Source organism: Odontomachus brunneus, unplaced genomic scaffold (genome assembly GCF_010583005.1).
Source record: "Odontomachus brunneus isolate Ranch 3 - 2012 unplaced genomic scaffold, Obru_v1 Obru_scaffold_005, whole genome shotgun sequence".
Classification (NCBI taxonomy): Eukaryota; Metazoa; Arthropoda; class Insecta; order Hymenoptera; family Formicidae; genus Odontomachus; species Odontomachus brunneus.
Window position 1 is genome coordinate 2,890,406 of NW_022639455.1, and position 12,788 is coordinate 2,903,193.

Below are 12,788 nucleotides of genomic sequence, written 5' to 3' on the forward strand. Positions count from 1 at the left end.
GGGGGGGGGGGAGAGAGAGAGAGAACCGCTCCCTGGATAGAAAAAAGATTGAAGCTAATAACGATTATCATAGATGAGTCACGAATAATCTCTGATGTAAGCACATGAAATATTTCTTCCTTCCTCCTCTCTCGCACTCTCACATTCTCTTTTTCTCCTTCCTTCTCGCACTCGTGCGAGAAGAATCGAGAAGCCGTAACAATTAGCTGCCAATTAAGGATTAGTTCAACTGACTGATATAAATCGTTATTGATATTTGGATTTCACGTGTGAGAAGTGCCATCATGAGACACGCTAGATAAGGATAAACTTGGAGGAAGAAAACGGAAGAGCTGCTTGTGACTCAACGCGTGACTCTCGTTTGCAATTTTATTCGACAAACATGACGAACCTTTGCATCTACCAAATAGGAAGAGGCACGAGGGGCTTACCGCTTTATTGGGATCGGCGAAGTCGATTCTAAGCTCCCCCATGGCTCTGATTATCGCCATTAGGCTCTGTATCGTGTTGCTGTACACCACAGGTTTGTATTGCTCGCATTCTTCCTTACTGTACCCGGTCTCGTGGATGATTTTCATTTGTTTCACTATCGTGGACTTGCCGGACTCCCCAGCACCTTGAATGTTAACGTACATTTTTATATTTCATGCAATCATTGTAAATACTCGCCAATCCGTAACATACTCAATGCGATCATCAATTATATGTAATTATAAACTTTTAAGGTTCCTGGTGGTAAGGCTGTGGAAGCCTGGATTGATAATGTCAAAAGTGAGAAAATGCATGACAAAGATTCTTACGTGTCATTTACAAATAAAAAGATATCTGTATGAATGAACATTTTTTACCGCTTAAGCACACTTGTAAAATGCTCTGAAAATTATTTTCTTTCCTTGACTGTCAGCAGTCTTAAAATTAACACAGAAAACAGAGAAATATTCTACTGCCAAGAGAAACGACTACTCAACTTACTTTTCTTCTCTTAAGTAATGATCATTTCCAACAAAGAATATTTTCTTGATAATATACTCATTGCAAATTTGAGAGGAAAGCTCATTATCATGCAATCAAAAATTCTATTCTCTTTATCTCTATTCTCTTTATTCTTTTCTCTTCTTTTCTCTTTCTTTTTTCTTTCTTTTTCTCTTTATTCTCTTATTTCTTCTCTTTATTCTTTTCACGAGAATATTATAAAACTTAATCGAAGATAAACTTGATTTGACTCTATGTAAGCAAGTAAACTAAATATTTACTTTAGTTCAATATTCTTGACTGAACTGTTAAGTTTATTGGAACTCCGAATGTATCTCGAATAAATTTGATGTTTACGACGAGCTTATGATAGATTTGCGCTCAGAAATAGAAATCTGTGAAATACTTGAAACAAGTAACATTTACTTGCATGCAGCACGCATTTTTTTGTGTGTGTAAGTGTAGTATATCTACATAAAAAACATTCACACGTTTCCTGCATCACACAACATGTGAATCACGACGGAATTCTATTCCGCATTCTCACAGGAATTATAGATCGCTCAAAAGACAGGTTTTTAATGATGACAAGTACGAATGATCAGTCGATGGATCGTTGCTCCAATGGGAGCGCGGTGCGATGCGACGAGAGTGCGATTCTCCCTCGGCACGGTAATTAAAACGGTTGTCACGCGGCGTATCGTCGCTGCTACATGTTCATTGATATTCATCCGTCGCGCGGCTCGCGGCTGTTCGTTTGCCGAATCGATACGAAATCAAGCGTGAGAGCCCACGCGGCGCAGCAATGATGCGCTCGACACCTCGCTGGAGCGAATCCAATTAGCAGATTAATCATCGACGGTTGTTTCGCCGTCCGATCGATTCGGTCCCGCCAAATAGTCGCGCAAGACCGGTGGTTGGTTTCCGTCGACGGGAGACAACGCTTTTTTTCCCCCGTGCGCCAGTCAGAGACAATACGCATCGATCTCGGAAACGTAATCTCATGATTCATACGCGCGGCCGATGATTCAAGTTTCCCGTAACGCGCCGCGCGCGTTCTACATCCGCGATTGCGCGATTTTCGGACAAAAATTCGCGCTTCAGGGGACACCGCAATACTTCCCCGATGCCAATCCCGCCGATACGAATTGCTGATTGACCTCAAGGAGCCAGACCAATGTAACGCTCTGAAAAATAGCCTATTTTTGGGAATTAATTCTGCAAGAACAGATCAACCGAATGATGAACGAGTGTTATCTTTCCCGTCAATCGCAGCGGTATCTTTTGCAATCGTTTCGGTCACATATTTATTTATAGGTTTTTCTAAATAACAAAAATAATAATATAAATTTTAGTAGTTACTTAACTGATGTACAACGTTTCAAAACATTCGGTTGATCCATTTTCGCAAAATGAATTCTCAAAAATACGCTTTTTCAGAGCACTGCATTAGTCTGAACCCTTAAACGATATCACATTCGTTATTCGACAAAGCAGTGACAAACGCGATCGATAAATATTTGAACGCGAAGAGAGTACGGCCTGTAAGAGTTTAACCGAGGTTCTTTCGCGTGACTCGTGAAATTGTTCTTATCTTTCGGTTCTTTTCTCTTCTTGGGAGAAAGGGAATCTAATGCCATTTTTAATTGGGAATTAAAGGATAGTTTGAACAAGGAAGGTGCTCAGGTAGACTTTAGTGATTATTATGACGTGAGACAATCGATGATGAAAACTTCACATTTATGGAGCAAATGTACTGTATTGAATTCATTATTGAATTCACATCATGCAATAACGTAAATTTCTTGTTGTATTACTGAAAGTTACGCTCAGATTTTCATATTGCAACATTTAACATGACATATTGTTTGGGACAAATTTTAAAGAGTCTACGTTGCTGAATTTCATGATTTAATATACTTTAAAGTTGCTGAAAAGTTCACGTACTATCAGAGCAGCTTCACAGTATGTACTTTTGAAAATAAAGGTGGTCGAAGGATAATTCTGAGTTGTTTCAAACAACGAAATTCTCTTGTGAATTATTTTTCAGTCGCACCAGAGAACCACGATTAGACTCCTGCATTCTGTGTTCTCCTCGCATTAGATAGATGTTTCTACGGAGAGCCTTTACTGTATTCGAATATTAATACGAGAAATATTACAAATATTACACCAATTTTACAAATGCGGAATATACACGCGACGAGAGCTACAGAGACGATTAATGTTCACGGCCTTTCAGAATAGAGCAAGTCGAGTCGCAGGCTCGACTCGAACGCATCTCGAGTAATGAAACGCGCGCAATCTCTCGAGGAGACTCATTCGCGGAAAAGCGGATCGCGCGCTTCCGACAGACGCGAAACGAGAGTATGCCGCCGCGATTAAAAACGGCGGACCACAATTTCTGTCGAGCGAGCGAGCGAGCGAGCGAGCGAGCGAGAGCGTTCGTTCATTCTACCATAGAAGGAACCTGGAACGTGACACAGAGCAGCGCGGGAAGAGTGCGACGCGAGAGAGAAGGAGGGACGTGAATTCGCGCGATCGAAAGCGTATCTCCGAAACCGACACCCGTCGCGAGAGACGGCGAGTTTAGTGGTTGAGCAACACTCTGACGCTCTCTCGCTCGCTTTCTTTCTCTCTCTCTCTCTCTCCATCGCCGCGAATTTTTACGTCGCCACCACCGACGACGTCTCTTGTTAACCGCATGATTAGCTCTTTCTTTTCCTCGTTACGAGCGGGACTCGGAGGATCCAGGAAGAGGCGGGCAATCGCGAAGGAAATCCGAGCTCGGCGATCTTCCTCTTGGCGCGGTCGAGGAATCGTTTCTCTCTCTCTCTCTCTTTCACATCGAGACACTTCATCACGCGTTCTTCGTGTTTAAAAGCGAAGCGAGCGTTGGGACTCTGGAAGAGGGAAAGTAATAGACATCTATGATGATAAAGATGACGATGATGATGCGATGGAGAGGAGCATCGACTCTCTAGTTTGTTATCGGCTCCTCACGATCGCAAAGTGACACATTCGTGTCGACAAAACGGGGAGTTCGCCACGTCACATTGTTAATTCGTCATATCACAAGGTATAGGTGGAGAGACCGGTGAGATAAGGTCTAATGGATTTCTTCCAAGCGGCACCCGCTGCACGTTACGCACTTCCTCGTGGAACCGAAAACACGCTCGACTCGGAGATGCGGAGCCATGAGGAAAGTGCGGAAACCTTTCGGGAACAGGAAAGAAGACGACCATCCGACGGATTCAACGAAATCCTCGTGGTGCGAATGCCAACGCGCTGCTCGTCCCCCAATTCTACGGATTCTACGCGGATTACGCGGCGTCTTCGGACGCGTGTTGTCCGAGACGCGATACGAGGTGCGAGTGAAGAAAGAGAAAGAGGGAGAGAAAAAGAGAGAACGCAAGACAGAGACCGAAAGAGAGAGAGAGAGAAAGAGGAGATCGACGGTGTCGGTGTAGGCGCGTCGGCGAGTAGGGGATGCAAATGTCCCGAGAGAACCGGAACCGAGACGGAGGATCGGAACGCTCGCAGTAATAAACGCGCGCGCCTGGGACATCCGTTCCCGAGGTCCGTTCTCGCGTGCATGCGTGCGTGCGTGCGTCGACGAGTGACCGGGTGGCCAGGGTGGAATAGGTGAACGCGGAAAGGACACTCACCGAGCAGCAGTAGCTTGACCTCGCTGGCGGCGCGTTCGCCATCAGCCCGGAGATCCTTGTCGATCTTCTTGGACCGCTCAGCGGCCTCCTTCTCGCCGGTGCTGCTCACGGCGCAGCCCATCCCGCGCCCTCGCCGGTGACGGTTCTTTCAGCACGTCGTGGTGATGCGTGCGGCGATGGTATCCTTCGTCGTCGTCGTCGTCGTGGTACTCCTAGCCCGTCGGCCGGTCCGTCGCGCGCACTGGTCGGACAACACCATGCACAGCGCACCGCCGAACTCGAAAACCGTCGAGCGTTTCCAGCGAGACGCCACCGCCGCCGCAACCGTCTCTCCTGACACTTGTTGCACGGACACGACGTCGTGTGGGAACCGCCCGCACGCGGTCGCGCTCGCATACACGGACGCGCGGGGAGACCGCTCGAGCGCTCGCCTCTCGTTCTCACACGAAACACACACACACACACACACACACACACACACACACACACACACACACACACACACACACACACACACACACACACACACACACACACACACACACACACACACACACACACACACACACACACACACAGTCGGATACACAGACAGTTCGGTGCACGCAGCACTAGCGTACGTATTGCGCGCTCCTCGTCTCTCTCTCACTCTCCCACGATCGCGCACGCAGCTGCGCGACCGCGTTCCCGGCACTGGCGCCGGCGTTCACGCGAGTGTTCGCCGAGCGGATGAGAAAGTGACGCACGAGACGGGGAGATCGTCGTCGAGAGCCGCGGCGAGTAGACGCGGACGACAGAGCGAAGAATCGCGCGAAGCCGAGATTCAACAGAGAGCCCAGACACTCTCCGCCGCGGTACAACGAACACCGGTGTGCTCGCGATCGCTCGCACGCGCACCTCCTCGCGCAAGCAGCGGTCCGAACTTCGCCGAACGACACTCGCCCTAGTGAGTCGCGCTGCCTTCGGACTGATGGCGGCGACCGTCGAGCCGCGCCCGGCGATTCGCCGCTCGCCGTTGGGTCCGCGAGGCCGGCCAATCGGAACGCGCGACGCCAGCCAATGAGGGCGCGCTGCGCGTGAGAGAGATCGGTAGTCGTGGAGCGTCGCGATCGCCGACTCCCCCCCACCTTTTTGGTCCTGTCGGTGTTCGTGGTAGGCGCGAGGTGGCGCGACGCGAGCGATCTTCGATCGTGGCGATTCGAAAATGGCTCGCGTCGCGTGAGCACTCGCTTTTGATCGGTGAACGTGCGGCGACCGGGCAAATGACTTGGTGCTTTTCGACGTTACAGCTTAAGACTTCTTCAGTCGTGAAGATGGATGCATCGCCCTTCTGTTGGACGGCCGTTCACGGGCAATGTTCGTGTTCGAACACACCAAGCGCTGTTGCGCGTGCGCGCGCGAAAACGTGCAGGAACTCGTCGCGTTTGTTTACGAATGCGTTGAGTGGAAAAAGGTTATAAGAACTGACTTGTGGGTCAACGTCAGATGGCACCCGCGGCATAAGTGGAAATGAAAAATGAAGATGAATGCAACCCCAGGTAGTACGCATCGTTTAGAAATATTTTGAAAACGTTCCACAAATGACTGTGAAACCTGTTGCAAAGACGGCTGTATGTGTTGCTTTAGGGATGTTATTATGTAGTACTGATAATATTCTTAGGGTCAGTTGTTCTAACTTCTTGTTGAGTTAATTGATAGTCAAATCATACGTCTTGTTTTGTCTAATTGAAGGAAAAACAAAGACAAACATAATTTAACTATCAGTTAACTAACCAAGAAGTTGAAACAACCAGCCCTTAATGATAATCTTTTTTTAGATTATTGTACACGAGACCATAGTAAACTACTTTATTCCACCATCTTTTTCATCAATGCTGTGACTGCAACGTGACAAATAATAGTATGTAGGATTTTGTACTTCGACTCCCGTCTAATTCGACTCAATTGCCGTGGTCTATTTATAAGTTACATTAATAACTGACAAGTCCATTTTCCGTTCGTGTCGCGCGCGATAACTCTGCAATTGAGGCGTCGAGAGCGATCCCACAGAACACAACGTCCAAAATCGAGACAAGACATCTTCAAGAGGTCTTGAAGACGTCTTAAAAATGTCTTATAGGTCTTCTATAATAAGTTATTATAGTGATAAGTCGTAAGCAAATTAACTAAATATAATAGATTATTTAAAAAAATAATCGACTATGATCGGTTAGTTTGCTTGCGGTTTATGAGTAATGATTTACTCTAGAAGGCCCATTAGAGACGTTTTACGTTTCAAAGTCATAGGCCGGTGTTCACAGTCAGATCTTATACTTAAGACCGTCTTAAGTTCACCTTCAGATACTCCATAGCCAATGAAATGATCCGTACAGCATGTGAAGATAAACTTAAAACGATCTTAAATATAAGAACCGACTATGAATACCAGCCTTAGAGACGACTTCAAAACCCAAAGCACAGCAATGGGCCTCTATTCTTGAAATTTTTGCGTGTACGTAATTTTCATTGCGCAGCTATTTTATGGTATGATTAAGCCTGCACAGTAAAACTTCCGTATACGCAACTATTTCAAGGATAAGAGCCCAGTTCTTCACAAGACATCCTAAAGACGTTCGAGAATGTCCCTAAAAATCCAGAACATCCCCTAGAAATCTTTTGTGCTTTCTGGGGACGTCTTATGTCCCGATTTTGGATATTGTGTTGTCTAATCTAATCTAATCTAATGTCTAGGATATCTAATCAGAGTTTTTCTCCGAAAATAGACAGAAATTACCGTAAAGCTTTCAGCTGTAGAGCTCTTAGAAGCTTTTCTTCTGTACGTCAATAATTTCCCGCACAACAGAAATGTCCAAAATAGAAATATCTTATGGACATTGCGACATTCTTACGATATACCTCAGACATTTCTGCTGTGAGTGATGTCTTTACGATCTGCGCTCGTTTGTTGTGCGTACGATAAAAGTTTAGGTCGAAAGGGGTCGAAAGCGATCTCAACGCGGACTGCATTTTTATCTCGGCGAAGTCGAGAATTTCTGCAATTGACGGCGAGGTGACGCGAAAAATAAGCGCACTCATGTGCGTTTTACCTCCTCCTTTTGAAGCGCATCGCGAAGATGCGAAGCAGAAGAAGTAAGAAGTCGCGCGTGCACGACGATCGACCGACGAAGTTGCGAGGGATCGTAGACACGTCGCGATACAAAAACAAGTACCAAAAGTGAAACCCACCAAACCTGTACCACGTCCTTAATTTCTATTCTCCTCTGACGAGATCTGGCGATGTACAAAAGTATATCTATAAGGAGACATGTCGTGTGCACGTACACAAACACACCGAAATGTGCCGTACACTCGCGTTGTTACTTCGTCGCAGCGGCACGATCCAAATATTCTGTTTTGCGTCCGTCGCATCGAGCAGCGTTGATTTCCGCTAATCTTTGCATACCTTCCCAGATAGCACAGAGAGTTCAAAGGGAATCCAAAAAGAATTCAGTCGTATCCCAACGTAGAACAACGTTATCTTAAAGTATTCCATTTTACTATATAAAATTAGGTCAGGATAACTTTATTTTCGGTAAAAAAGTTAAGTTTCTGTCTACTGAAAAGGTTATCTAATTAGAAATATTTTAAAAACGTTCCACAAATGACTGTAAAACCTGTTGCAAAGACGGCTGTATGTGTTGCTTTAGGGATGTTATAATGTAGTACTGATAATATTCTTAGGGTCGGTTGTTCTAACTTCTTGTTGAGTTAATTGATAGTCAAATCATACGTCTTGCTTTGTCTAAATTGAAGGAAAAACAAAGACAAACATATAATTTAACTATCAGTTAACTAACCAAGAAGTTGGAACAACCAGCCCTTAATGATAACCTTTTTTTAGATTATTGTACACGAGACCACAGTAAACTATTATCTAATGTCCGCCCGAAAGATAACTTTTAATATCCAAAAAGATATCGTTTAGATATAAAAGTATCAAGTTGGTACATGGATACAAATTAAATATATACCAAATGATAACTGTAAGATGCGTAAATGAACTAGCTATTAACTAATTGTAAACTGTTATTTAATTGATGTCATATTAATGGAGACGAATTATTGACATTGACTTGTTATAGTTCCAAAAGTTAACTTCAAGAACCAATAGGCAATCTGTTCTTCTTGGGATGTCACCAATTTTGAGTTTATTTTCGTATGCAAAAAGAATTCTTCAGCGTTCAGTTCAGTGAAAAGAATTCTTTTTGCACCTAAAAATGAACTCAGAATTGGTGACGTGCGACCGAATTCTTTTTAAATTCTCTGTGTTATCTGGGTTGACCCTTGATTTTTTTCACTTTGCGTCCCCTTCGTCGCTGCAAGAAGAAATTCGTGCAGTAAAGCTCACAGACAAATTCTCTTCGCACGATATCAATGAGCTCGCTTTCTTCCCCATTTCGATATGTACTATATACAATCGTATGTATCGCGCGAGATGCTTTTAATTGCTCATTGTGTCTTAATTTTGAATCTAGATTCAAAACGGAAGCATATATTATTCTCATATGATGGCAAGTCACGCTCATGCGGGGAAGAGGATTCCCGGAATTCGTCTCGTCGAAGGATTTACATTTACAATGTTTACTCGCTCCTCGTACCGTATATCTTACGAGGATCATTCGGATATTACCAACCGTTTCCAAAGTGACCTCTCAATGTCCGCACGGCCTCAGCCGTGGATGGATTCGATCGAGACACAGTGATCGAGATCGCAGAACCATGAATCTCGTCTTTCTGTTTGTGAGTATCGCTATTTCTCTCAAGCGAATGTCGATAGAATTAACAGCGACGTGCTCGGAATATATTTCGCGAGAATGTTCGTGTTTTGTTAAGTTTAGCGTTTTTCGTATTGCAGCTGGCAGGTTTTACCTTCATGCCGTTGTTCCTTGCACACGCAACGGACCTAAACGCGTACCTAGACGAGAAATTGCAGCAGTCCAAGATAGAATTCATCAAGATTCACATTCGGAAAACATCGCCAGGTAAGCTTCCGGAAAACATCGCGAACCCCATTTTTTGCAAACTTTTGCTTCTCAAGCAAGTTCTTTTCGAAACTGGTCATGTTAAAAATCTGTGTCTTTTTTTAGCGCGTTGAATAAAAGAATATTTTTGGAAAATATTGATGTATCATAATATATATTTAACCAGATAAGAATAACTTCTTTCTCTCGTTGTCTAACGAGCGACAAAATGGCGAACGTTTGCTTTACAGTGCAGGAAAAAGCGTACAAAGTACACTGGAACAGATCATGGCGAGTTTCTCTAACGAAAGAGCACCGGCCGTTTACAGCAAATATATTCGACAGGATATCTATCCTTGACGGTAATCGAGTGATGATACCATCTGTTAACGACACCTCTCTGAACGAGACCTTGACGTTACGTGAAATCGGTCGGATCAAACAATACCACGTCGTGAAGTTCGTCAGGGTACGGAATAGCTTTCGCGTAATACCTTGTTGATCGAAATTTCGTTACAGAAGATACTTTTGATCAGTACAGTTATTATAAGTTATTATAGTACAGTTATAAGTCTTTGTTTTCGTTATTCTTAACCGTTTATTTACTCTATATATTGTTCCCTCCACGTTGTCTCTACACTTTAATTTACACAGCAATCCTCGTCACACAATAATTATTCGTATTCATTATGTCAACACTGTGGCGATAAACGAGTTAATGTTGGTCGTAACGTTGCAGAGCATCGTGTGGGGAAATACCACCTACGTGTTGGTGTGCTACGAGTTTTACCTGTGTAGTTTTCACACGATAACACCAAATAATGTATTGCGATTTCGCCACACCATCAGGCACCGCGGGATCCCCGTAGACGCGAAATTTTTCACGCAACGCCGCCGGCTCTACCTGATCATCGCGAACAACGCCGACAAGTCTCCCGTACCATCCATGTAAGTATTGTGCATTTATATTCTGATGAAAATACGCTACAAAGCTTACATTATAGGTATGAATAATACGACGAACGTTTTCAGTTTTTTTTATATTGCATTTTTTTCTTACACACAATAAATCTCACGAGAAATCGATCGTATATTAGTCGGAGGTACATGGATATAGGTCGTAGATATTACGTGAAATCTCGTCATCTTCAGCATCTACCGATGGAGCGGTACGTACATGGACGCTGTTGCCGAGGTGATGGCGATCGGCGCGAAATCGGTCACTGCGTTCGAGCATCGGCAGTCGACGATCATTGTGTTCGGTCAGTACGACGCGGAAAACCCGCGGATCGGTTCTGAAGTGTACGAGTTCAAGGGCAAAGACATCGCGAAGATACAACTTTTGTTCACCACGCGACCGACTTCGGTGCACCACTTCGTCCACGGCGACTTTAACTTCATTCTCGTGATAAACGAGTTAGAGCCGAGCAGGTTGCTATGCTGGGCCGGTCGGTACTTTTCATTTCGCAGTGTTTGATCATCTGTGGTAGCTTAAAAAAATCCTGCTTATTTGTTTGAGTTTCCTTAAGCAAAACGAGTGGGTTGATATTCACAATACATTGTTCCAGGCCGAGAATTGCTCGATTGGATTAACTTCCCAGAAGTTAAGTCACGTAGTCTGATAAATATCTTTCACATGGATGGCAACACCTTCATAATCGTCGCGCATGATGTAAGATTAATCTGGTCAATAATAAAAAAACGTAACTTCAAAATTTGTACTTTGCTTCTCTTGCTAGAGAAGTTTTAATAATGAAATAGAGCTTTCGCAGTTCGTGTCAAACAATTTGCAATGTTAACAATAATCTTATAAAACCAATTTTTCAGTATATTAATTTTTTAATTGATCTCGACGCGATAATCGATTTACAGAATATTATTCAGCTGTATAAGTTTCATAGTACATCGGGCTTGAAGAACGAGGATACAAAGCGCTTCAAGGATGGCCAGAAGATAGTCGATATGGCGGTGTCATTGAACGCACACACGATGACTGTGATGTTGGTGATCAAAGAGGCGGACGAATATTGGGTGGAACAGTGGAAGGCTGAAATAACTTCAATACCAATCGGTACGTAATCTCTCTCGATGTAACTTCTTCATTCACCGTAACACAATAACTGGCATAGTAACAACAACAAATCGCAGAGAGCGTCGGGAAAGACATCAATTTGACGAAAAAATGCTTGTTGGAATTGGTCCATGTGCTCCAATCGAGAATGGAGGAAGTAAATAAAGCCAAGGATTCTTGGAAATTTCTCTTACCGTCTGCGGAGAACATAACCAGAACGAAGCCAGTGAGTTTCAGCAATGTGATCTTACAAGCCGGCACGGTGGATAGCATCGAGGTCGTTGCTGAAGAAGAGGAAGACATATTGCCACCTCATCAAATTAAACAGGCTCTAAAAGAACTCGATCGCGATGTCGACAGCGTTCTATCAAAGTCCCAAGAAATAGTGGATACGCGTATACATCACGTGCTGAGCGGCGAGACCGTGATTGACGATGCCTTCTTGGAAGAGTTCAAGATTGATCGAATGAGCGTGGATTTTGTGAATAACGTGAAACAGAATGAGGAGATCCTCCCGGAGGGTGAACAAGAGTTCGTAAACCCGTTGCAAGGTGAAAGTATTTTTGCTCAAGCTCTTGAAGTTGATTCCCTCTGCGGAATACCGTCCCGATGTAAGTTGAATAGCAATAACTTCTGTAATTTATACTATTAATGGAGAGATAGATAATCGATCAAATTGTTATTACTTTATGTGTGTTCGATGTACTCTCTTCTTCATATTATTTTGCAGATTGGACGTTGCGAAACGACACAACAAACATGATAACTATCGCGAATGGTTCAGTCGAATATTCGAACGACACGGTTACAGTGCATTCCGATTTGACAATAAAGAAATTAAGAGCTAATAGCTTAAATGGGACAGTCATCAATCAATTGATCGATAACCTGTTCATTGTCAACGACCGTCAGGAAATTAAAGGTTGAGCAAGACTTAACTCAAACTATTTTGATTGTGCGAAAACCAGGAGGGAGAAGCATTTTGGTAATGTCATGGCGTTTCGTCGCAGGTCGAATCACGTACAGGAACCTGGCAATCGAGAATCTTACGACTCAGATGCTGAACGATGTTCCCGC

The 12,788-nt window shown here is 44.0% G+C and overlaps 2 protein-coding genes across 3 annotated transcripts in view; one reads left to right on the forward strand and one right to left on the reverse strand.

The window, feature by feature from the left end:
• LOC116850331 (guanine nucleotide-binding protein G(i) subunit alpha) overlaps positions 1 to 5,114 on the reverse strand; it is an 8,067-nt gene extending 2,953 nt beyond the window's left edge. Inside the window, exons 1-2 of one of the 2 annotated variants that reach the window (XM_032828483.1) lie at positions 4,641 to 5,114; positions 432 to 616 (exon numbers count right to left, since the gene is read on the reverse strand). In XM_032828483.1, coding sequence (XP_032684374.1) covers positions 432 to 616; positions 4,641 to 4,761 — 306 coding nt within the window. In that variant the 5' untranslated portion in view covers positions 4,762 to 5,114. Of the gene's footprint in view, positions 1 to 431; positions 617 to 972; positions 1,108 to 4,640 lie in introns of those variants that run through there. The other variant, XM_032828494.1, reaches the window with a different exon arrangement.
• Positions 5,115 to 5,835: 721 nt separating this feature from the next.
• LOC116850317 overlaps positions 5,836 to 12,788 on the forward strand; it is a 14,260-nt gene continuing 7,307 nt past the window's right edge. Inside the window, 12 exon segments of the mRNA XM_032828450.1 lie at positions 5,836 to 6,178; positions 9,155 to 9,352; positions 9,355 to 9,419; positions 9,535 to 9,661; positions 9,892 to 10,109; positions 10,380 to 10,588; positions 10,793 to 11,088; positions 11,209 to 11,312; positions 11,513 to 11,711; positions 11,789 to 12,322; positions 12,442 to 12,633; positions 12,722 to 12,788. The exon segment at positions 12,722 to 12,788 is cut by the window's right edge and continues 170 nt beyond it. Coding sequence (XP_032684341.1) covers positions 6,157 to 6,178; positions 9,155 to 9,352; positions 9,355 to 9,419; positions 9,535 to 9,661; positions 9,892 to 10,109; positions 10,380 to 10,588; positions 10,793 to 11,088; positions 11,209 to 11,312; positions 11,513 to 11,711; positions 11,789 to 12,322; positions 12,442 to 12,633; positions 12,722 to 12,788 — 2,231 coding nt within the window. The 5' untranslated portion in view covers positions 5,836 to 6,156.